Source organism: Ammodytes marinus (genome assembly GCF_949987685.1).
Source record: "Ammodytes marinus genome assembly, chromosome: 20".
In the NCBI taxonomy this organism is placed as follows: Eukaryota; Metazoa; Chordata; class Actinopteri; order Uranoscopiformes; family Ammodytidae; genus Ammodytes; species Ammodytes marinus.
In genome coordinates, this window is record NC_137224.1 from 19,392,556 (window position 1) to 19,417,120 (window position 24,565).

The window sequence follows — 24,565 nt, forward strand, 5'->3', positions numbered from 1 at the left end:
CTTTATTCATACAGTGATCACTTACATAATGTGTGCGTTTCATAAAGCCGATCTCTCAGTCAGCTGCTTTGCATGTAATCGGCAAATAAACTTATTGTAGTATCCCGACATTTTTATCCAATCAGAAGAGAGAACTCTACAAACCGACACGCGTCTCACTCATATATAATATATACACTCCATGGTCTCACTGCCGGTGCACGCCAGAGCAACAGATGGGTGAATGTGTATGCACCTACAATGGCGGAGCAGGTACAAATCCTTCCCAATGTCTGTTTTGATGGTTTTTATCATGTTTTATCACACTTATGGATCTGAGATGATGCTAGATAACTTGCTGCTTGAAGACCGCAGTGCATTAATGTGGTGACGTAGGGACGAGCGAGGGGACTGCTAACTGCGGTAACTGACAGGAAGTTAGCTAAAAGAACCATTCCGCTTACAGCTCCTTTAATGCACATACCATGCTACTGTGTGTTATCAATCTTCTCATCTGACTCTCAGTGAGAAAGTAACCACGCATATTTCCCAAAGCATGTAACAAAAATGTTGAGGTGAGAAGAATCAAGATTTTTCTTTTGCCACATATGCTAAAAGTTCAAATTCCCCCTGATCTCCTTTAACACTCACAACAGGTCCTTAGTAGCAAATGTCTGTGTCATTCTTGCAACGTTCACATTTTGGTGTCAAAACATTCTCTGATCACTTGTGACTAAAAATGATGTGTGTCCTGCAGGGTGGTGGGCTCCTGTCAGTGGGATGTTGAATACAGAGAAGATGTTTAGCCCTTGTGGCCCCTGCAACCCTTCAGTTAATTAGCTGCTTGGCCTCTGGACTTTGATCTGCTCTGTGTGTGTATGGGAGAGAGAGATGATACTGATGCAGATACTGGGGAGCGGCTATGACCTGTGCGTGTGTGTTTGTGAAGTGAATCTGTAAGATCGTACTGAGCTGCATTGAATATGTGCGTGCATTGAATTCAGTATACTATTAAGTATGTGTGTGTGTGTGTGTGTGTGTGTATGTAGTTGTGTGTATGTGGGTGTGAGAGAGTGAAAAGGGAGCTACCAAAGGCTCATCAGAGTCTTTGAGAGATGATGAGGGGAGTCAAGCGAGGCATTAGAGCTCCATTCAGTCCGTTTGGAATATAACCAAGAGGTCATTTGACCCTCACTGTTCTAAACAAGAACTCATAATTACCAACACCTCTCCCTTTTCTTTCTGGTTTGTGGGTAGAAATGAGTCTCCTTTCATTGAGGGATTGCTCACTGCAGGTCTGCTCTGGAGCAAAATGGTGGAACTGGAAAGACGCCCTTGTTGTTTGAATCCAACGCTGACATTTAACATCACTGACCACTAGGAATCCTTTGTAATTTTCTCTAGGAAGTAGGCCTACTACTGTCAGTACAGACAAAAAACCTGGTTAAAGTTTGGACAGTAGTCCTGAAAAAAAAAAGCTTTACACTCCTATGCTACTGTATATAGGCTACATGAAGCTCCTTTTTTTTCTAGACCGTTTGACAACACTGTTGGCAAGGCCGTATCAAACTGTCTCCATGGGAACAGTCATTGTTTTTATGGATAGTTTGGGCAGGGAACTGCCGTGATTGGTTAAAATGACCTATTGTGTCACAAGAACCAGAGCATAGCCCACCTCATCTTAACCAAATTACTGTCAAATTGATCAAACTTAAATTGCACTCTTTGATTTGGATCGATAAAAATAAATGGCTAACTCCTTTCAGATGCTTACTGTCATGCAACTAACGCTCCAAATGATGGATTTTGTGGATTTGAGTTTACGTGGGCTTTCATGTAGGCCTAACTTTCTTTTAAATTACGCATTTTGAACACAGGCTTGTCCGTGCAGTAGTTGGTCAGGGGGTCTGTTTCATCCTCTGAGAGAGTGTGTGAGTGGGAAAGTCTCCCTGGGAAAAATCTGAATACAAATAATACCGTAGTACTATTGGGCACAGGTCGGTGTAAAAAAGAGATTACCAAATAATGCAACACAAACGGCAAAGAGTGTGGACACCGTGTATCTGCGAGTGCGTTAGCCACAGAGATAACCATTTCCTCTGAAACAGTGTTAGTTCACTTTATACACAGTGGAAATGTTTTTGAGGCAGAGCTTCCTGGCGTGCCGTTGTGATGGACCGCATTATATTTAAACGTGTCGTTGATGAAGAGGAGTGTAGCCACTAATGTGTGACGTGCGTCTGGGCGTGCTTTCATAACAAAATGTCAGACTAGATTTCAGTTAAACCTTGTATAAAGAATGAGTCAAGCTCTTATGCAGTGGAAGAACACAATAAACCATTTAATGTTCATTTACTCATGTAGTGTAAGGACACCTTTGAAGTACTTCTTTACTTCAGTATTGTCTTCTCATGCCACAACCCTATAGAACAATTGAGAAAATAATGTGGGATAAGTTGCAGCCAATATGAAGATGTTAAAAATGAGCTCCATAACAACCAGCTATACAACACTTAAAAATGCTGCTAACACCCTAATAAAAAGTAATGAAAATCTAATAAAGTAACATTTCTCCATTGAGTACTTGAACTACGATACTTCAAGTGTACTCATTTTGTCTTCTAGTAACACTTTCATTGAAAGACTTTTACTCTTAATGACATATCTTTTTTTTACAGTGTGGTATTAAGTACTTAAATGCACAACCTGTATACATTCTCCACCACATGGGTCAGGTTTGTTTGAGTTTATTCTGAGCATAAATGAGGAAAGGGAATCAAACTTGGAGAAGTAATGCTTTGGAAAACAGCTGTAGAAAATCTGCCACATTGGCAGTAGAAGGTAGTATCTACACTTTAGAGGGTCATGTTTTATCATCATGTTCAAAGCAAATACATTTTTCCTGCATACAAACTTGCAAAGGTCCAGCCTTTGTTGTTGCTCAACATTTAAAGGGCAATTTCCATTTTTATAAAAAAATAGGTAAATATGCCTTTACTTTCTTTAATGCATTGTTCAGTTATCTATCATGTGTTATAGTTGGGTATCCAGAAGGCTTGTAAAGGATTATTCTAGACAGCTAATTTATTTAAAATGGTGCCCTCTTGTGGCTGTTCTATCGCCTGGATTACTTAAAATTATGAAGTGAGAAATCAAGTAATTAATCAGTAAATAAACTGAGCTCTTTTGTCTCATAGCATGTTTGTGTTTTATATGTTCTGTTGTGCCCATGTCAAATAAAAACAGACGCATCTTTTTTTGAAATGTTATAGTATGTTTATTTATTTTTTTAACTTTTTTTTCTTTAAAAAAATGACAAGGTCCAATTATTTTGGAGGCCCCGCCCTCACCCTATGTTCCCCAGCCAGCTAGCTCGACTCTAAAGCAACCAGCAAAGAAAAATAGTCATATGGACAATTGATAATATACACCCCATATACAGCAATACATAGTGGTCTACCATAATGTTACCAATAATACGCAACCTCCAATGAGGCTTCAATTCAAACTGTTGCCAGTGATATGGTTCATTTCAATAGCAACGGTCAACCAATGACAGCTGTTCATTTTTTTTTCAATAGTGAAGGTGGGGTTCAGGTTGCGACGGTGAGGTGGGCTGTGAGGTCCCTGACAGCTGCCTTTCTTTTCACACCATCAACAGCTCAGCTGATCAACACAACACGTGACGGCTCCTTGCTCAGCCTCACCTGATTCAAGTGCTGACCTGAACACCCCCCTCCCACATTTTAAACCAATCAGCAATCAGCATAAGTGCAAAGTTTAGGAGGCACTGACACACACACACTTTGCTATATGGAGGAGCCCTGGGTCCCTCAGCTCTAATCTGTCCAACCGTTTTTCAAAGGTTGTATAACAGTTCGCTACAGTTGGTTTCCTGCTGGTTCAAGTTAAGGACAAAGTAAAATGGGATTTGATCTGCTCGGCTGCAAACAGCCTGCTGTGTGGATCCCCCATAGAATTCAATCTCAGGTCACCTCAGTTCCACCAAACTTCAATTCCTTTCTATGAATTTTATTTCTACGTCCCTTACCTCACCTCATCCTGCATACAGTAACACAGTAACAGCCAGGGAGAGACGGGGGCAAACCGTGTAAATACGAGTGTGAGTGTGTGTGTGTTTGCATGTGCCAGTGACCCCCCGCAGTGGTAGAGACAGCATTAAAAAAGGTTCCTGTATGTGCGTGAAATAAAGACGGGAGCCTGTACACAGTGTGAGCGAGCGAGCGCGACGTGTCCCTCTGTGTGCAGTGGGCTGGGAGGGCTACAGACAGGACTCCCAGTGCAGCTGCAGGTCCGTGCTGTCCAGGAAGTCTGTGGAGAAGACGCTGGGCGGAGTGTGTGGAGCCAGCGGGGCCAGGCTGGTGCCCCCGTCTCCCCCTCCTCCCGACCCTTCCCTCCCCCCTGCTCCTCCGCTGGTGCTCCCCATAGAGATATCCAGCCAGTCCATGCTGTCCAGGGTGGGGTCGCCAAAGTCCAGCCCCGTGGACGGTGCGGAGAAGCCCAGGTCTGAGGTGTCCATGGGGGAGGGGGCGTGCTCCAGGAGGCTGGGCGCGCTCAGCATCTGGCTGTGGAGGTCGTCGATGAGCGCCAGGCCCCCGTCGTGGCCCAGCAGCGGGGCGCCCGTGGTGCTCTCCAGGAAGTCCTCCAGACGCCCCCCTCCCGGACACGGCTCTGTGGGGTCAGGAGGGGACAGGTGGAGGGGGGACGGAGGGGAGGACGGGGAGGGAGGGTCGGAGTGGAGCGGGGCCAGGGAAGGGTCCGGGTTGGACTTGAAGCCGGGGATTTCTGAAAGAAGGACAGAGAGAGAGAAATGGAATGAGTACAGGAGAGGACAGAGCAATGATTGCTTTCTGTCAGTAGTAAAGTTTGTAGTTGGTCTTATCACCTCCGCTCTTGAGCAGGATGTCAAACAGGTCGTCCATCTGCTGAAAGTTCATGCCATTCTCCTGCTGGAAGAGAAGAGAAAAAAACATTATTAGTCTGCTTCTTTTCTCACTGGTTTACAAACACTTCTAAAATATTAGATTTTTTTTGCTATAGAAATAAAATTGACTTGACTATATGAACTTAAGGCAATATTACTGTTAAATAAAACAATGAAATACACGTTTATTCTCAGTAATGTCAGACACTTCACGTTGCTGTGTACATTTGTGTACGTTTTTAACTCACGCTATAGGCACGTTACAGCGACCCGAAAAATGTTCTATTTTCTTCTGGTTTGTAATTACAGCGAATAGTGCGTATGGCTCTGAACTAAATTAAAGATGGCCTACACTCAATAGTGTGCTTGAATGCATCCTGTGTAGACACAGATGGAGCAATGCTGCAAATGTTTCACTATGTATAGAGACGGTGTTGGCCGTTAAAGAATAGATCTGTTGGCTAAAGAGGTCTAATTGTCTATATGTAATGATTCATTATATATAATTGGATCGTAAAATCTTCAAAAAACAATAAATGCATAGTAAAAAAAAAAAAAAGTGTCCCTTTCTTTTGACTATATACACTTGGTTGACCATCTTCTACTTGCAGATATCTGAATGCAACGATTCACCACCACTGTCTGGGTGGTTGTTCTTTCCCAACACTTTTAGTAAGTAAAAGATTGAGTAGAGGTAGAAAAGGCGAACAGAGAAAAGTGAGTTCCACCAAACAGCCACAATATAAGAGGACAAGACCGGATGTTTTCGGATATTTCAGGAAACTTTCTTTTTTTAAAGTCAAAACACCAATGAAAAACACAAAGAACTGGAGCATTATCACACAGTAAATCCAACCCGACACCACTGCAACCTCAATTGCCCTCAATTCTGCCTTCGGTTCAGTAAGAAAGGAGCACACGGCTCAGTGTGAGGAGCTTAGATGGAAAATGGAAGAATAGACAGAAACAGAACAAAACTGCAGGAGAGATGGAAAGAAGAAAGACATGCTGGAGGACATACTTTGGAGCGTCGAGCGGGGAGGGAGGTGTTGGGTTTGGGAGAGGGAGGGGTGAACAGTGTGTGCCGGTCGTAAGGCGGACACACCTCCTCTCTCTGCAGGGGGAATGGAGTGATGAAGTGATGGAATGAAGAGAGGAGAGCAGAAAGAGAGAGAGAGAGAGAGAGGTAAAGTTAATGAAGTTCTACAGCATGTGGAGAAAAGATGGAGCCTTAGAGGGAAAGAATGAGGCAGGCGAAGGAGGCGCTGTCACCTTAAGAGATGAGACTAAGTTGCTTTGGCTTTCGCTGTCCGACAAGTCGTCAAAGAAAGGCTGTAGGTTGGGCGGAGCGGTGATTGACTGGCTGGGTGGTGGCACGCCATTGGTGTCCAAGTGCAGCCCCGCCTTCGGTCCCTGAGTGAAAAGAGCGACAAAGACGCATTAGGACCGTGCAACTTTCTGATTGGCTAGATAAGTGCAATCCACAAGTATGAGGCTGCTGTTCCATCAGTCCGTTTGGTTGTTTCGTTCTGGTAAGTTTAAAGTGGTTAAGTGGCGACACCCAGTGGCTGGAAGATGTTACTACTTCGAAAACTAAGATGATATGTTGCATTATATGTATCTTCCACTATGTACACAAATATTTAAACCAATTTAGGAGTAAGGAAAACAAAACAATAACAGTAATTAGATTTTTTTTTAATAATTATACAAACACAACAAACATAATAAAAGATTGCTTCATAAAAGTAAGCCTACACATTTTTTTTTTACAAAATTAAAATTACATAAATTTAGCATATTATTCTAAACCTTTACAATAAAAAAAAAGCGATTCAAACATGTCATAGTCAGTAGTCTTAGTTGTACCTTTTTGATTGGCTGGCTCGCAGGCTCTGCAACTGGCTGCTCTTTTGATTGGCTCTCAGTGCTGGGTAGTTTACTTGGAGTCGACAGCAATCTCTGAAAGAGGAACATTTCAGATAAACATTATATATTATATTAAATAAATATTACATTTCATTACATATCATTAACACAGTGCAGGCCAGCAGGGAAACATCAGGTGAACCCTACCTGCAGTGTGATGCGTCCGTTGGTCTTGGCCACTGAGGACACTCCGTTCTGTGCGTCTGTGGTGGGGCTGGTGAGGGCGATCAGGTAGTGGTTACCGTTGCTGTCTGTGACCAGTGTAGGAGCACCATTAGCCTTGAGGAGGTCTAATGAAATGGCCTGTGTTTGGACCTGAGTGCCGTTCTGTTGGTTGATAAAGACCGGCGTCACCTGGAAACCAAACAGTTTGATTAATATATCTTATTCAAATGAAAACTTCCAGCTATCATCCACCACATTCAGAGGGCTGACACTGTTAGGTTGCACTCATACTAGGCATTCTTATCTAGTTTGTTTAAACCAGTGTAAATGCTCCGTATAAGCATGTTACACTTCCTTGGCCCTGGAGCATTTGGGAGAGCTGCTTCAGCACGGTAGGTTGTGACGCACATTTATATGAGACTCCCCACAGCAATCGTGCCTCGGCTCGGATCTATTAAATCTCTGCCAGGCCTGGCCAGCGGAGGAGGAACGGACTTTCGCGCTTAAGCACGGCACGGATCAACCTGGCCAAGTGTGAGTGCGCCCTTAGTGTTGAATGTGTTGGGATTCCACCCTTTACATTACAATGACTTTTCATTACGTGGAGCTGCTGCAACATTACCTGTTGTGTGGTGGCGACAGCTTGCGTCTGCTGTCTGTGCTGTAACCTCTGCTGAGCCTTGAGCTGCTTCCTCTGCTGGCTCTGGTTGGCTGCAGGCTTCTGGAGCTGCACCTGAACAGGCTTGAGCTGGACCTGCTGGCTCTTCTGCTGCTGGCTCTGTGGCACCGGGGCCTGAGTCTGTTTGAGCTGGTTGTGCTGAAGCAGCTTCTGTTGACTGAGTTTCTGTTGGGCGAGTCTCTGCTGGGCCAGCAGCTGTTTCTGTTGGGTCTGCTGTATGATGAGCTGCTGCAGCTGCTGCTGCTGGTGGAGCAGGATCTGGGCGTCTTTCTTCTGCTGCTGGAGCTTCTGCGGGTTGGACTTTGCCTCTGTGACTTTGGGCGGCTGCAGAGGACTTTGAGGCAGCGTCTGCTTGTGCTGCTCGGCCTGCTGGACCTGCAGTCTATGGATCTGCTGGAGCCTCAGCAGAGTCTCCTGAGAGCACTGCATGGGCTGCTGGGCGGGTTTCCTCCCCTGGGCTTCCTCCATCACTCCCTCCATGCCTTCCTCAGGCTCCACCTCCTTCTTCACCTTCACCACCATGCCGTTGGGGAAAACAGGGGGCTGAATGGCGGAGGCTTTTATCAGAGTTTGGAGTTTGACCTCCGGGGTTGCTTTGCTCTTGTCACTGCCTTCCTTCTCAGACACCACTACACCTCCTACCACCTTGCCCTGCTCCAGCTGGGACCTGAGGGTCTCCACCAGCCTCTGCTTCTGCCTCAGCATCTTGGTCAACTCCTCGATCTGTTTGTCCTTCTCCTGGAGCATCTGGTCCTTGTCGGCGTTGTTGTCCACGGTTCCCCCAGACTGGGGCTCTGGGGTGGGGGAAGGCCTGGAGAGGCAGCAGGAGCTCTGGCTCTCCTCTTTGACCCTGGACAGTGACTGTGAGAGCGGGGAGAAGGTGGACGGGTGCTGAGGAGATGGGTGCAGGGTGAGTTGGGTCAGCGGGGAGCTCACCTGGAAGATAAAACAGAAAGAGAATGTTTTTTTAAAAGAAGATCATTTGACAGTGTTCTAAAGCTATATTGTGTAACTTCTGTTGCCCATGGATTTGATTCCTTCTGCTGTATGTCCATGTTTTTTCTTGGCAGTAGAATCAACACCTGAAACATTTTGTGGGCGCTTCTTGAGCTCCTGTGGCAGTGTCTGGGGGCGACACATGTTTGAGAGTTTTGTGGAGCTGATAGGCTTAAATCAACTTTGTGTCAACTTTGTGTCAACTCATTTGAAGCTTGGCTTGAATGTAACCAACATTCATTTATATGAAAAAGTTACGCACTATAGCTTAATTTAATAAATCCACAGCAATATCCTTAAATAAACAGGTTCTTTGCTCCACATGTAGATCTCACCATCTCTCCAAACATGTCTCCATTACAGCTGGCCTCGTCTGGACTCATCCCGGCCAATGACCTCTCCGATGGACTAGGTGACACCGGAGGGCTGGAGCTGGTGCTGCCGAATCGCATGACCCGCCCAGGAACCACCTGAGCCAATGACGACAGGGATAGCTTAAACCCGCCCTCTCCCGATTGGTGGTCAGCGTTGGTGGTATTCGTGGTCGGGGAGGATGTGATGGTGCAGGCAGCTGTGGTGTGGCCCTGCTGTGACAGACTGTTTTTCAAGCCGTTTTGCTCCTGGTAGTTGCGGAGCCTCTCGATTAGATCGTTCTTGGTGCCCGAGACGGTCAAACCACGCAATTTCAGTTCCTGTTTCAACTCGGCGACCTGGGAGGATGAGAAACCAAAGCCGGTACTGAGTAAGCAAGCAGTTATTCAGAGTGAAACAGAACAGAATAATATGTGTGAGACAAAAATCAAAAGTGGAAAAAAGTTCAGTGGAACATAACTTAACAGTTTTCAAAAATAATCTTAGGGGGTCTCAGGATGATTAGATGCATAAGATATTTATTACATTATTGTTTGCCCTTTTTACTCACTAAACATGAACACTTTGACTCATCTTAGCCTCTACAACTTTCTCAAATGAAACATTGATTATGAGCCGTGTCAACAAATTCCACAGTTTGAAGTCAGCAATAACTGATATAGTTGCTGCGGGCACCCTAGTGGCTCACTGGGCAGAGTATGCACCATTAAGGCTATTGAAATAAGGATTCATTTTTAGATGCATTGTTTTAACCTGTTCACAAACTTAGACTGGATCATTTGTATTAGTCTGCAAATCTAACACTTACTTCCCGATAACAAATGGCAGTTAAAACACGTAATATAAAAGGGACAATGAAAATCATAATCAGTTGTATTACAGTTATTATCTTGTCAGGTACATTTCTGAGTGGAGTTGTCTGTCTATAACTTACTTTGAACTCGTCCAGGTTGGCTGGCAGACTGACTGGTTTGGCTCCTCCCACTGTGGTTTGGCTCTGCCGGGCAGCGCCGCTCTGATTGGAGGGGGAGGGGGTGGTCGCCGTGGGAACGCTGCGGGAAGGGGAGGGACCAGAGTTGGGTGTGGGAGGAAGCTCGGTCTGTGGCCTGAGGGGAGGCAGAAAACAGTCAAGTATGAATATGTTTTTTTAAACTGATTTCATCATTGGCATTTCAAGTTGTTACTCGTCAATAATCTAATATTTTATAAACCAACCAAGCCTATTCTATTTTTTCTTTTAATGTCAAACCACAGAATCTAAGTTTGGACGGACTAATCTTCTGCTTTATGCTCCAGGCTCTATAGACGCACCTTCAAACCACTAATGTGAAGGGAACAAGCTCCAACAGAGAAGGAAATACAGGAAGTCATAAAGAACACTGCCTGAAGGCCTCAGCTGCAGAAATGAACTATGGGTAATAACTACTGGTTTACTATGAGGAAGAAAAAAAGGAGGTAACTGGCAAACTAGTTGACACACACACACACACACACACACACACACACACACACACACACACACACACACACACACACACACACACACACACACACACACACACACACACACACACACACACACACACACACACACACACACACACACACACACACACACACACACACACGCGGTTGAGGCTCACTTGGGAGGGGCGGGCAGGATGGTGTGGTAGTTGTAGTGCTGCTGCTGCTGGTTGAGGATCTGCAGCTGGAGGAAGAGCTGCTGTTGATGGAGGAGCTTGGCGTAGGACGAGTCCATCTGGGGCGGACGCTCTTTGTCTGCCTTCTGGTCTGGAGGGATGTACTGGTGGTACTTCAGCTTCTTCACCTACACCAAAGTACATGGACAAAGGTTAGGAGACAACTTAAGTCTTCAGTGAGTGGGTGGGAGGGATCAACAGTAATAAACATAACTGCACACACAACAGAAAAGGCCATTTTGTATTTTGCTCTGTTCTGTGTGTGTTGCTATATTGATGATACTGCAGTTACTTCACACCAACCTTAACCTTCTTACCCTTCTAAGGTGGTTTTCTACATGTAAGATTTTGAAATGTCAAATCATTGAGTGGCTTTAGAGTTCTCAGAGAACACACACCAAAACCACAGGGAGAGTCACTTGATGCACTATATGTGCAGAGTGATGAACTTCTAGCTCTTTGGTTAAATATAACAAGCACCATCTTACATACAGATGACCTGAAGCAGCCTAAAAAATACTGCAATATACTATATTTGACTATTGTTGGGCAATACTAGTGCATTGGTGTCGAAACCTTATCAGTTTAATGAAACCTGTGTTGTTGCCTCTTCAAGTGAAACCAAAAGACAGAAGAGCTTGCTGACCTTGGGCTTGCTGTCCTTTGCTTTCTTGGGTCTCTGCGGAGGACGGTCTGAACTGCTCTTAGCCTGAGACTGCTGACAGGAAAGCGTGAGGAATGGGATCGGGGAGGATGGAAGTAAGGAAATGAAGAGATGAAAAGGAGGGGTTAGCTACTTATAGCTGCTCCACAAATAGAACAAGTCAGGTCAAACTTATTCACAAGTCATCAAATCTGCAGGATGTTCAACTGGAAAAGCAGGGATATAACTTCATGTTCATGGGAGATGAGAGGAGATACACACCGTTTTACACACCTTGACGTGTCCAGTGGAGGGGCGGGAGTTCACCGAAATCACCGTCATCCCATTGGTTAATTTAGGGAGCGGGGAGGAGTCTGAGCCGTTGACCTGGGGAGGAGGTGGAGGTGGAGGTGGTGCAGGCGGTGGAGGAGGAGGGGACTGTGTGAGGAACTGAGAAGATGGTACTTTGGTTAATAGCGTGATCGAGTTCCCAAAAGTTGTGACCCTCTATTTTTTTAAAATACTTTATTTTTGATTTTTTCTATTAACCCATTGATGACGGCTGCTGCGCGATGCCACATTGGCTCTCCTGCCTGATGCTGCGTCGCGCAGCATTATTACTATATCTAATTTTCATGGCATTCCCAGCATAGAATGCACTGTCATTGGTTCAAATACACATGAGGTGGGTTTTGTTGATTTTTTTAAGACCACGTGACCACCCAAAAGTTGTGTGGTTTGCCGAAAATCATGTCAATCAAAAAAATAAAAAATAAAAAAATAAAAAAAAATAATAAAAAAAAATACGCCAGCTATGTCGGCGACAGAACAGTTAGTGGCGTTTGGTGCGCAGAATCAAGGTCTACTATAGACTACTGACGAAAATCACACAACACATTGCATCTATTTATTAACAATATTTAATAATTTTCTAATTCATCTAATTTTGACGATTTTTAGAAATATTTGTTGGTTTGTAAGCGCTAAGGGAGCATGTTTAAATAAAACCTGTGAACCTTAACTTTTAAATGTATTTTATTTCATGTTTCTATGTGCTACACAGATTAGATATTAAGGTTTTGGTAGACTTGACAATTCGTACATTTTTTTTTCAGAAAACCCTCAGGCATTAAGGACATGCATCCTAGATTGCCATAGTCATCAATGGGTTAATAGAACATAAACGCACAACTGACAAAGTGAACACACAAACAAAAGACAAAACTAAATAAACAACTAACATGGCGTACTCTACTGAAAAGGTGTCTAAGACATTTTTTTAATTAAAGGTAAATGTTAAGCAAAAAAAAAAAGCAAAAAGGTGTCATGAAGGATGGTCGAGGAAAGGCTGCTATATCTGCTTCAATTTTTCTACTTTTCCTGAAATCTCATACCGGATTTTCTCTATATATAGAGTGCTAGAGAACTCCATGAGCCACATGTCGAAGCAGGGGGCTATCTCCTTATTCCAAACCATAAGAATAATTTTTTCAGCGATAACACATACTGGATTGCGAAGCTTTCGTACGACCTAAAGTCTCTAGTTGTTGTGATGAGGCTAGAATGGCTGTTTCTGGGTTGGGATGGAGAGTGTGGCAGTCTATTGACTCGATTGACATTGTACCTGTGAGGGAGACATGTCCCCGTTCTGTAGGAGCAGGTGAGGAGGGGGAGACAGGTGAGGGACTGCCCCCAGAGGAGAGTCATGATTGGTCAGCTGGTCTGGTGACAGAGCATCACTGCTGTCTTCATCTAATGACGAGCTCTCTCCAGCTTCCTTTGGAGAGTCTGTGACAGGGGACAAAAACAAACTTGGTTAAAAAAAACATGGATACCGTGGCATTATAAACGTCGGTGGCCGGTAAAACTGTGAACATGGCTCAGGACTGTTACCAGCAATTCCAACTTTCTCACTATGTGTTACACAGTTAAAAACACAACATGGATGTTAAGCAATAGACAGTGGTGATTCATTGTACAGAAGTTATGCAAGAGTGTAGGTTTGATAATATTTCAAAACAGGACTATGGCCAAACTTAATTGTTGTGTCATTTCTGAGTTGTTAGTCAAAAGTTGTTTTTGTGGCATCACATCCTGTAGTATGATGCAACCTGGACTTATTAAGCAATGTGTGTGTCTGTTTATACACTTATTCTTAAAGCACCGTATTGCAAATGAGTGTAGATACCTGGATGTTGAAATGTGCACGACTAAAAGGTGTGTTCAGACGTAACCCGTGTTCGATCGTGAATAGATTTTAGAGGTGGTGCAATTGTACTCCAAGTCAGTCGTACAATGGCAACGCAATAATAGACATGAACATGTTTGAACTTGCACCTGTACTCTTTTCTAATCTGTTTGGCTTTAATAATTTCAGCAAGCACCTGCCAAGTGAATGAGGCAAAAAGCATCCCTGTGCCAGCATGTCTGTCTGTATGTAATGTGTGTACACATTGGCAAACTTGACTGTCAGTGTGTTTTTTGAATCTTTACTGCAGCAACTAAATTTTCTAATTAAACATTTTATATACCACTACCTTTACACTTCTCTTATTCCCACAATAAACCAAACTACTTTTGCATAAGAATTTAAAATACTTTTCATTGCACATTCCAATACTGTCTATACTTTTAGGTGCATACTTGAATAATTAAGAGTATATGTGTAAGTAACTGTGTAACTTATATTCTAAATAAAACATTTGTATTTATGTTCTGTATATACTTATACATATTTAACGGTAATACTGTGAAGCGCAAAGAGGCTACAACTTACAACAGTATATCTCACTGTGCAACGCTGTGTTTGTAAAATGCCATGAAGTAAGTGAAAGGTTTGGTTAGACAGTGAGCAGTGTGGTCATGTTACCCAGTGGAGAGTCGTCCTCCTCATCCACAGTGCAGTCCACAGACAGGATGTTCTTGTGGACCAGTTCGATGGGACCCGGTCTGTGGGAGATCTTGTCGTTGAGGTCGTCTGCCAGCCGCGCTCGCTTCAGCTGCATCTGCTTGGCCTGCAGCGACGGCTCTGCCGACGTCTCTGGGGTGGACACAGCGAGACCACATGCATGCAAATTTTAGTCATCGAGCGATTCATTCAACAAGACACATCCAGGTATGTTTTGTGAACGTGAACTGTGCATCCACATATAATCCCAGTTAAAAGGCTTAAGATGATTCTCTGAAAATCATACATTCTAAGGCCCTTTTAAGAACTTCCAGTTTAAGCAATCAAGTTTTAATTCAAATCCAGAATTGGAATTCAAACTTGATATAAAAACCAAACCAAAACCAAAGCAGCTGCTAGCTGACACAATTGAGCATAGGAAAGGCCTTCTGTCATTCTCAAGTAACAGAAGCCTTTGCTTTATGTGGCTGAATCAGGCGAATGAGTTTCCACTTATGCAGTGACATCAAATTATTAGAAAACACAGTTTAACTCAATGACAGCTAATATAGAACTAGGAACTATACATTAACCTTTCCACAAGGAATCGGTTCCGTTTTTCTTTACTGTATGGTCTTTGTTTATGAAGTTTCACATATCTAACCTTTACTCAACCTCATCATTCTAAACTTTCGTTCTTAGCATGGTAACTCTTAGTCTAAAAGCGCAGTTCCACCTACGAAGGTAAAAACTCACCTTCTAGAATGTGCATTCTGACCAGCTCTGAGCGCTCTGGACGACTGCGGATCTTCCTCTTCAGATAGTCCTCGGTCTGAAGGGAACACATTGTGGACGGGTAGCAGATGTAAGCAAGGGGATGATGGAAGGGATCTCAAACACACGCTTGTTACAATCCAGTTCAATGCTAAAGCTTGTAATGTTATGTATCCTCACCAAAAAGTGTGTCTAATATGTGAAATCAGTACAGGTGGTTATTGTTGCTAATGCTTACTATGTAATTTTTTATTTTATTTAACACATAGAAACCAGGTATTTGTTGAACTACTATTGCATAACATCAATTACAGCATATTGTTACAGAGTATAACAGTACAACAGACTAGATGCAATCTTCACCAAGCAGCTTTGCTTGCTGGCAGCAAGAGTAACGTTGGTTATTAAAAAACATCCTAATATTGGTGAGCAGCCCTTGTTTGTGAGTGCAACTCTTTCACTGAAGAGGTTTACTGTTTGTCTGGCGGCTACTGTTTCGACTTGTTATTTCCCATCAGCAAATACAGTAAGTGCCTTATACTTACAGCGGAATTCAATTTCACAGAGTGCTTTGTGATTTATGCTATTCACACACATACAGTAAATGTTTTGCTTCAACAAGGCATTAAGTCCATTAAGTAAGCAGGAAACCCTGGGTACTTTGAGACACTCACCCTCGCTCGCTCCAGAAGCCTCCGCTGTTCGTGAAAGGCTGCCGGGCTTTTCAGTGCTGTACGGAGAGAGGGAGAGAAGATGGGTGAAAAGAGCTCTCACACACACACACACACACACACACACACACACACACACACACACACACACACACACACACACACACACACACACACACACACACACACACACACACACACACACACACACACACACACACACACACACACACACACACACACACACACACACACACACAGTCTGATGGGAGTTGGGATGCTCCTTTCAGCATTTTAATATCAGATGAAGAAGCTACAGAGGAAGATAGACTCAAAGCAGAAGTGGCTGTAGGACACAAAAGTTTCAGAAGAGCTATGCTGAACTACACAACCGATCAGTGGTCAGAGCCCACAAGGAAGGCCACCGCAGCATGCTGTGTGCGCAGGATTACAACAACCATTTTCTGCAGTGAATGCTACCTCAGGCACCACAAAATGAATTGTTGCCATTGATTTGCTTGGCCTGTTCCTACGCAGTGCAGATCCCAGTCACGTTATCATCACGTCGCTCTCTTTACATTAGAAGCAGCTGGGAAAAGTGTTGTAGTCAGTGGTGGCTCAGCAGGAGTACAGTAAGACAATGTTTAAAAGGAACAAATCTGCAGTCCAAACCACATTACTGTAATGATGACCAGATATTTTTCCCTCCCCAAACCTTAACTCAGCAGTTTTCATAATCCTACTCGTAACCATACTGCCTTCTGGGAGCTCAGTTGGTCACGTTATTCCATGCAGTTTTTTTTCCACATTATTTGTGCGGCTTTCTTTTTCGCCAGTGACTCAGTGTGTCCTTCGTTATAATTTTAGAGTTTATTTTAACATAAAAACACAGATGAAGCGCACCGACTTTCAGCAATGTATTTTGAGATTGGTAGGCAGCAGACGGCTCAGACTATTTCAAAGGCCGACTGTGTGTGTGTGTGTGTGTGAATCAGTAAGTCTGGGAGATGAACATTAACTGGGAATCTGAGAGACATTCACTCCTGATGTCCAGTAGTCTGCAGTGGATCGTTTAAAAAGGAGCGAGGGAGACAGAGGAGAGTGAGGACTGATGGATGGAGACTGCAGCACACTAAGAAAACCTTCACTCCACACTGCACTTATAGCCAGGACTGTGTGTGTGTATTGTACCTAGTGCATGGGTGGGGTGGGGGACGTGTGTACATCTATGCGGTGTGTGTGTGTGTGTGTGTGTGTGTGTGTGTGTGTGAGTGAATAGACACATACAGCCTAGATTCTGTATCGGGACGGACCTTTCTCAAAAGCTAGAGTCCATTAGCCTTAAGGATAAAGAGCCCCCCCCCAAAAAAAAATGATTTACTTCAAAGACGTTAAATATTATTGAGTTATAATTTCTAAATTCAAGAAAACCACATTCCAGAATCCAGATCCATGGAAAAAAATGTCATCTCTCATGGGCCAAGAGAAGAGTTTTCCATTTATTATCATGACTGGCCAAATCCAATAAATTGTAAAATAAATTGACATTAAAAGCTATAATTTGACTGTTACGTGACGTGTTGCTGAAAAGACACATGTACTCTCTATTCTGGGAAGGATATTGAGAGGACAGTGGCAGTTACAATGGTGCAACGTGGTCCAGAAAGAGCTGGTGAAATACCAGCCAAAGTGGTGAGTGTGAGTGTGGACACACACTTGCTACAAGCGGGGCGTCAACAACTGTGTGTGTGTGTGTTTTCCACAGACGAGTGGGAGGCAGCCCGGAGGTACTCCTCATGTCACAACCCCGACGTTAAAAGAAGATGACCTAGCGCATGACCAGGTGTGATATAACTGACGGACCAGATCACAACAAAAACAGGCAACTGGTCAGCTAACCCCGTCACTAACGCTGAAACTAAATATTTCTCGCTCCTGATACAGGGGTTCAACTGATATCTGTTTGGACTTTTATTGAAAATCTAAACGTCAGGAAGTCACATTATTCACTGAAATGAATGGAAGATGGTGCAGTGGAAACTGTTCTGCACTTTTATTTTTTATCATGGACATCGATAAAGCCCAGAGTTTCCCCAACCTCTAATGTGGCAGAATGGCTCATTCTGATGTTGAGGAGCTGCCAAGCATGAGCAAATAAAAATGACTTAGTTAATTACTAAAGCTATAGAAAAAAAGAATAGTTCAAAACTCCTCTCCTAAGTAGATATAATGCGTCTGGGGCCGTATTCACAAAACATTTTAAGGCTAAGAGTAGGTCCTAAGGTCCTGATTTAGGAGTAACTCTCAAAAATAAGGGGCGTTTCACTCCTAATTTTAAGACTCCTAACTTTTTAAGATAAGTGTAATTCACAAAGCATTTTAGCGCTAAAACTAGCTCCTAAATCTATGAAAAGCTAGGAGTCCTCGAGAGGACTCCTAAGTCACTAAGAGTAATTCACAGACAACCATTTGATGGTGTTTTGGAGAGATTAAATGCTAGTGAGCTTTACAAAAGGTACCTTAATAGCTGTAAGGGTTTAATGATCTTAGTAAAGCTATATTTAGAAATGATGACACATTTATATTTATTACATTTATATAAGAAAATACTTATTAAGTTCCTTTTCCTGCAGTTGCTTTGGGTTTACGATGCGCTGAAAGTTACTGTTGGTGTCACGTTTGGGTTTAATTTGTTACTACAGTAGGCCTATATGTGGCGCTTCGCAGCATCTCCTCCGTTCCACAGGTCCGCTACTGTATAGTTGCGCGTCTCGCCTTTTTCCTTCCGCGTGCACTTTACGATTTCGCCGGCTGTTTCTTAATTGTGAATTTCCTGGTTTGTCGCTGTCTGACTATTGCTGCATAGTCCGCCGTTGAGAGAAATACAGTGAGAGTGCATGGCGTGCAGCTGTTCAATGAGGATATTTTTTACGATTCAAATCATTGTAAAATTTAAAATGAATAGACCTATGTGGCGCTTTTGTAGGTTAATTTTGAACGAATGTGTGGGAAACCCTGCAGTATCTTGGTTTCATGTTAAATCAGTGTCACTTGTCATTAATTGTATATAAAAACTCTTTACTTTAATACAGCGACACGATATGGATATCTCCCACAGTGTTTCTATCATAAATTCACTCTTAGCTCTCATTCCCTCTCAGCCAATAACTGTGGGCATAGAAGGTATGAACATGACATCATCCATAGCAACAGGGTCAACACCGCCCTCTAGTCTTAGCTTAGGAGTTCCTCCCACTCCTTAGTAAAAGTTGGTCTTATCAGCTTTGTGAATAGGTTTTAAGAAATTACTCCTTACTAAGAACTTTTAGTGCTCCTTAGGAGTACTCTTAGCGCTAAGATAAAATGTTTTGTGAATACGGCCCCTGAACTCTAAACAGCTATTGTGTATTTTTTTTTGTGTGGGCACAAACTGAGCTTTTGCTAGAAGCCGATTAAATGTATCAGTATCTCATAGTATTTCATCCTTCGCAGCAATGTTTAAGTGCTGCTTTGAGCCGCTCTGTAGTCGTGTGGTTTATGTAAAAAAATAATAATAATAAAAATTAGTGGGAAGATGAACCGATACTGCAAGAACCTTTACCTTCAACTCTATTACCTTGACACAGCTACAGTCTCAACAGAATATCTCATAAAAAGAAATTGTAGCCCAATATCTAACTTTCAAATGTATCAGTCAGCAGCTACCCCTACCACACTGTATGCATTTAAAAACATGGCTGAACTCAGGACACAGGGATGTTGTTAATGCTTATGCCATATATCTATATCAATGTAAACTCTCCATAACCAGCAAAATGATTCTCTTCTTCAAATTCAAATGCAAAGCTTAACCAAGGCCACTTAAGAGGGCAGGTGCCTTGCTGAAGAACACGTAGACAGTGGTTGAAGAGGGGGAGGATGGAAAGTTACTCATTCACACCCCTCACTGCTGCAAAACCAGTGTGGGGATTTGGTGTCGAACTAGAAACTGACCCTACTTAAGTTCCCAGCAAAAAAAAAAAAAAAAAAAAAAAAAAAAAACTTCACTAAATCATATTGTCTTGTCTGGTTGTAACTGGAGGCAAGTTGCATGAGGAAGACCAAAGACAGACAGATTACTTTAACGGCTAAATAGTCCAATGCAAGACTCCAATGCTGCCCACTAAAGATGGATTCTGGTCAGTCCAGTGTCCTCTCCATACCTAATGGACTTTAATGCACATTGGGCCACGTTAGTTACTTTAAGTGCATTTAAGTGAACTGATATGACATCCATTTTTAAATGATTCTCATTGTATCTGCCTCGTCTGGGTTTAGTTTCCTATGTGAAGCACTTCATAACATTGTTAAGTGTTAGACATATCGTTATTCAAATCATCCATTGCTTCATATCATTACCGCTAACTGACAGCAGTGGCAGTGTACAACAGCCAGTACTGTGCTGTCCAACCTTTAAGAGCACTTTTTTAAATTTTGTATCTGGTAAATGGCAATAAGTGACGAGGTATTCATTGCAATTTTAGTCTCTCTCTCCCCTTATAGAGCCCAACACTCACCTTACCATCACACTACCATACTGTCTGAGGCTGTATATATAACTGACATTAAAACAAGAACTGTCTTCTTGGAAAGAAAGCCTGGTACTTTACTTGCTGCCTATATTCTACATTCTACAGAAAAAGAGAGGAAAACAGAAGATGTCTGTGCCTCTTGTGATGTGTGCGGAACTGTGAAACAGGAAGTGGATACAGAAGAGAAGAGGAAGCTGCCCTATTTGATAACACAAAGCGCTGCAAAGACGCCACCAAATTTTGACACATGCAGAACACACACACACACACACAAACCGATAATACATGCAGATAAGGTTGACATTTTCAGCAAAACTAGATGCAAGAAACAGTCTCAGCCTTCATTATGTTGTGTTCCCTGAAGCCATTCTGATATCAGGCAACCAAATAGAGATATGAGATCAGGAATGTCATAGCTCGAGGCCCACTTTGTGAATCAATTGACCTGTACAGTGTTAACATTATGTAAAAAACCCAATCAAACTCTGCCATACAGTTTGATGATGTAGCATCAAGAAAGAATGAAGACTTTGACCACTGCTCAGAGGGCACAGACACTCTGCCTTAGTCTGCATAGGTTTTCTATAAAGCATCATAACACTAAGATCTTCCATACACTCAAACACAATCTATCTTCAGGTGAGACTGGGTCAGTTTGAGCTTCTTCTCTAGTGTGTGCTAACCATATACATCTCTTTACGCACACTCTCACTGTAGATGTAGCAATGCAACCGATGTATGCAAGTTTTACAATTGAAAACAGGGATAGTGAAACCATAGAAGGCAAGTTTGCAGAAACAAGGACATTTGAATTAAAAAAATAAATCGCAGAGCATCATAGACTTAATAAAAGAGAGACTTACGTGGCATGATCCCTTGGCTGACCAGTTCCTCTCGTGTGCGTCTCTGCTGGAGTTTAAGCTGGAGGACTGCATGGAGACAGAGGACAAGACACAGTCAGTGACGGCCGGGTGAGAATTTGAAGAAAGTGCAAGCGACTGAGCTCTTGATGCTTCCTTATCGTCTGTTATTGTCTCTACCGCTCTGATAATTATCTGCACACAGGGAACCCTCACAATGCATTGAAGCTGACATGAAGTGGACCCAAATTATCCTCCTATTTCCTCCTTTCTTTTGCTGTTCTATTTTTTGAAGCAACAGAGGAGGGCGGGTACAAGGAGGGTGTGAGCAGCAGCAGCAGCAGCATACTACATACTTCCTGTTTCTGTTTTTTTTTGTGCGCCAAGTCTGAGCAGATGTGTGTTTGAAAAAAAATAAGCCGTCATCTCTAATCAAGGAATAAGTAAAAGAGAAACCAGAAGAAGGACAAAAAAAAAAAAACAATTCCAAAACAGATTGTAACTATAAAAGTCTGAATTTGAGAGTGTATATAGGTGAATAAAGGGCACAGCATTACAAAACAGGAAGCCCTTGTTACATAACACTAGAGGCCCGTTAAGGAACACAGCGCTAGACAAAAAGAAGTCTGCCAATGTTTGACCTTTCTGTGGGCACACAATATTTCAACGGTTGTGCATTGTGTGGAGGACAAGTCGTTCTCATCATGGTACCTTTCAAATTGAAACTCATTTTACAGCTCGCCCCCTCATTAGCTCTTAACTCAACCCTCTTAATCATAATTAATCGTCCAATTAGAAAACAAGATGAAGAGAGAATGATAGAATTTTACAGAATAGCAATTTAATTATGGACAAGTTGCATTGTATTTCATCATTTGCGGCATTATCAGTTTCTTTGCAACACAACAGAATTTGGGGACGCGAGCTGGACCCTTCAGTTAAATCAGACAACTTACAAACTAAACAAGCTACAGTGAAGACACTTGTTTGAGGTCTGATGGTTTTTCTGAGGTGAACAAGGAACCTATACAACACTTCCACTGTGCTTCTTGGCAGGAGCCTGTTTCCATTTCAAAACTGAAGATGTGAGCGTTCACCCTGGTTTTAAGTTTACTGAGTGTGATAAAATCAGACTGACGCAGACATTCAGCTCAGCTCCACTCAGCTGAGACCCTTTTTGTTTTATATGCACCAGCAGTTCACACTGTAGGGGTATTTGTGTTTGAAAGTGTGCGCGCGTCGGCACACACACACACACACACACACACACACACACACACACACACACACACACACACACACACACACACACACACACACACACACACACACACACACACACACACACACACACACACACACACACACACACACACACACACACACACACACACACACACACACACACACACACACACACACACACACAGCTGAGGCTTGCCAAGCATTTCGGGTCGGGGTTGTGCCTGCTACCCAAGCAGCACCTGTTCCTTCTCACTGACAAAGTGACATCATGGGTTTTGGCTGGCTAGCTTACCAGTTAGCCTGTGTCCTGCGTGGTTGCTGCTGGGTTAGCCCTCTGTTATGACAAACAGTCCAGGCCTGGAGAGAAACACTGCAGGGCCCATGAATTAACGTCAGAGCCTGTGCAGCTAAATGTCATTCCTTGGCTCCAAATCCCGGTGGCCAATCCCAGCCTCTCTCTGTGTTTTATTTACAAGTGTGTACTACACACTACATCTTGAGGGATTGAGGGATCAGACCAGCACTAGAGACTCCTCTCTGAAAGCATAATATGTCAGTCCACAGTCAGCGACATAAACACAGAGACCTAAACACAGCCAGGCAAGTTCATGCTTACGTTGCACCAGGGCGACAGCCAAGAGACTAGTTTTCCTTCAGTGCCAAACACTTAGGAGACTCACGATCATGCGTACACACAAATACAAGAACTCAGACGCACACACACACACACACTCACTCACTCACTCACACACACGACGCACACCATGGTAGTACAGGATAAGAGGCCGCAGCACTTGGCACTTCCAGGGAAGAGGTTTATTCTGGGAAAGAGAATCTTACACTTTCCCACTATCCTAGCCTCACATCCCGCTGCTCGCTCCTCATATTCTGTTGGAGCCGACAGGACACTCAGTTCATTTATTTATTCTCTCCCGCACTCTCTCTCTTTAAGCGAACTGGAAGTCTTTGCATTAGCCCTTTAGTCCAGTGGTCACACAGTGGTTTTTAATCAGCCATTCTCACAGTGGTTTAAATAGAAGTCTCAAAGTGTCACCTCACACGTTCTAGTGAAGGTGTGAAAGGCTGCAGCGGTGTTGAAACTTTGGGTCGATGTGTGGAAACAAAATCAACAACTAATTTAACAGACAAGTACTGGAACCAAAACCAAATAGAATCATTGGTACGTTCTAGAATCAGGACCATACAGTAAGCTCTGCATTGGTGTCAGGACGGCAAGTGACAACATTCGTACTGATAGTGTGTGTGAACGTAGTATGAACCGATATCGCAGTGTGGATGGATACAATATTAAAGATCATTACTCATTGACACGCATCACTGTAATCCAAAATGATTAACCCATATTTTAATATATATAGTACATTAAAAAAACACATTTAGAAAAATAAGTTTTCCCAGCTGTTAAGTCGACCATTTGTAGAATTTATTTAAATGCAGTATAGGAAAAAAAGACAACCGTAGGAGGCTGAGAAGACATGGGAATCCTGACCAGTTCCAATGTAATGAGGGTTTTAATATAACCAAGGTAATGCAGTGCATAATGATCTCTGATCTACTGCCCTAACTTGGTATCTTACAGTTATCTGGTTTCATGTATATAATCATATATTTTCAGTAGTGATGCAGACAAATTATGTCATTTTTAATGGATCAATTTGGATCGTTCAGGTTCGGGGGGCCATTTTGGTTCATTTAAGAAAAGGATGAGAAGAGAAGGCAGGGCTGTTTTTTATTGGGATACTAGGCCACAGCCAAAACTGTCCTCCGCAGTCATAAAAAAACAAAGGACGAGACAGCAGATAAGAGGCTACATTTACAGCTTGTAGATTGGGGCAATGCTGAATGAAAGACAACTTTCATTTCTTTCTCAAGGACACAGAATCAATCAAGCTTGGGCTACTTTTGGTAACGGGATCACTTTTTTAAAAACCACTTTGTCAACCTGCTTCTCGCCAGAGTCGCAGTGAAAGTCACAGAGAATATAAAGTTAGAGCGAGACAGCGAGAGAGAGAGAGCACAGCTTCACTTTCAGAATGATATTCTGTTTTTACACGGTTCTGCTTTCACTTATAGAGTACAGAGTATAGAGTCGCTAATAGAGTACGTAACGTTTTCATAACAACAAAAG

The 24,565-nt window shown here is 43.0% G+C and overlaps 1 protein-coding gene across 6 annotated transcripts in view; it reads right to left on the minus strand.

Moving 5' to 3' along the window:
• Nucleotides 1-2,178: 2,178 nt before the first annotated feature.
• Nucleotides 2,179-24,565, minus strand: part of mrtfab (myocardin related transcription factor Ab) — a 46,710-nt gene continuing 24,323 nt past the window's right edge. For 2 of the 6 annotated variants that reach the window (XM_080049652.1, XM_080049651.1), the window contains 16 exons: nt 21,175-21,240; nt 15,744-15,799; nt 15,052-15,127; nt 14,278-14,448; nt 13,033-13,196; nt 11,691-11,858; nt 11,412-11,483; nt 10,709-10,893; nt 10,000-10,171; nt 9,029-9,403; nt 7,641-8,633; nt 7,001-7,207; nt 6,794-6,886; nt 6,197-6,337; nt 4,886-4,949; nt 2,179-4,785 (listed from right to left, as the gene is read on the minus strand). In XM_080049652.1, the coding sequence (XP_079905778.1) occupies nt 4,262-4,785; nt 4,886-4,949; nt 6,197-6,337; nt 6,794-6,886; nt 7,001-7,207; nt 7,641-8,633; nt 9,029-9,403; nt 10,000-10,171; nt 10,709-10,893; nt 11,412-11,483; nt 11,691-11,858; nt 13,033-13,196; nt 14,278-14,448; nt 15,052-15,127; nt 15,744-15,799; nt 21,175-21,240 (3,527 nt within the window). In that variant the 3' untranslated portion in view covers nt 2,179-4,261. The remainder of the gene's footprint in view (nt 4,786-4,885; nt 4,950-6,196; nt 6,338-6,793; nt 6,887-7,000; nt 7,208-7,640; nt 8,634-9,028; nt 9,404-9,999; nt 10,172-10,708; nt 10,894-11,411; nt 11,484-11,690; nt 11,859-13,032; nt 13,197-14,277; nt 14,449-15,051; nt 15,128-15,743; nt 15,800-21,174; nt 21,241-24,565) is intronic. The other 4 variants (XM_080049653.1, XM_080049650.1, XM_080049648.1 and 1 more) reach the window with 4 other exon arrangements.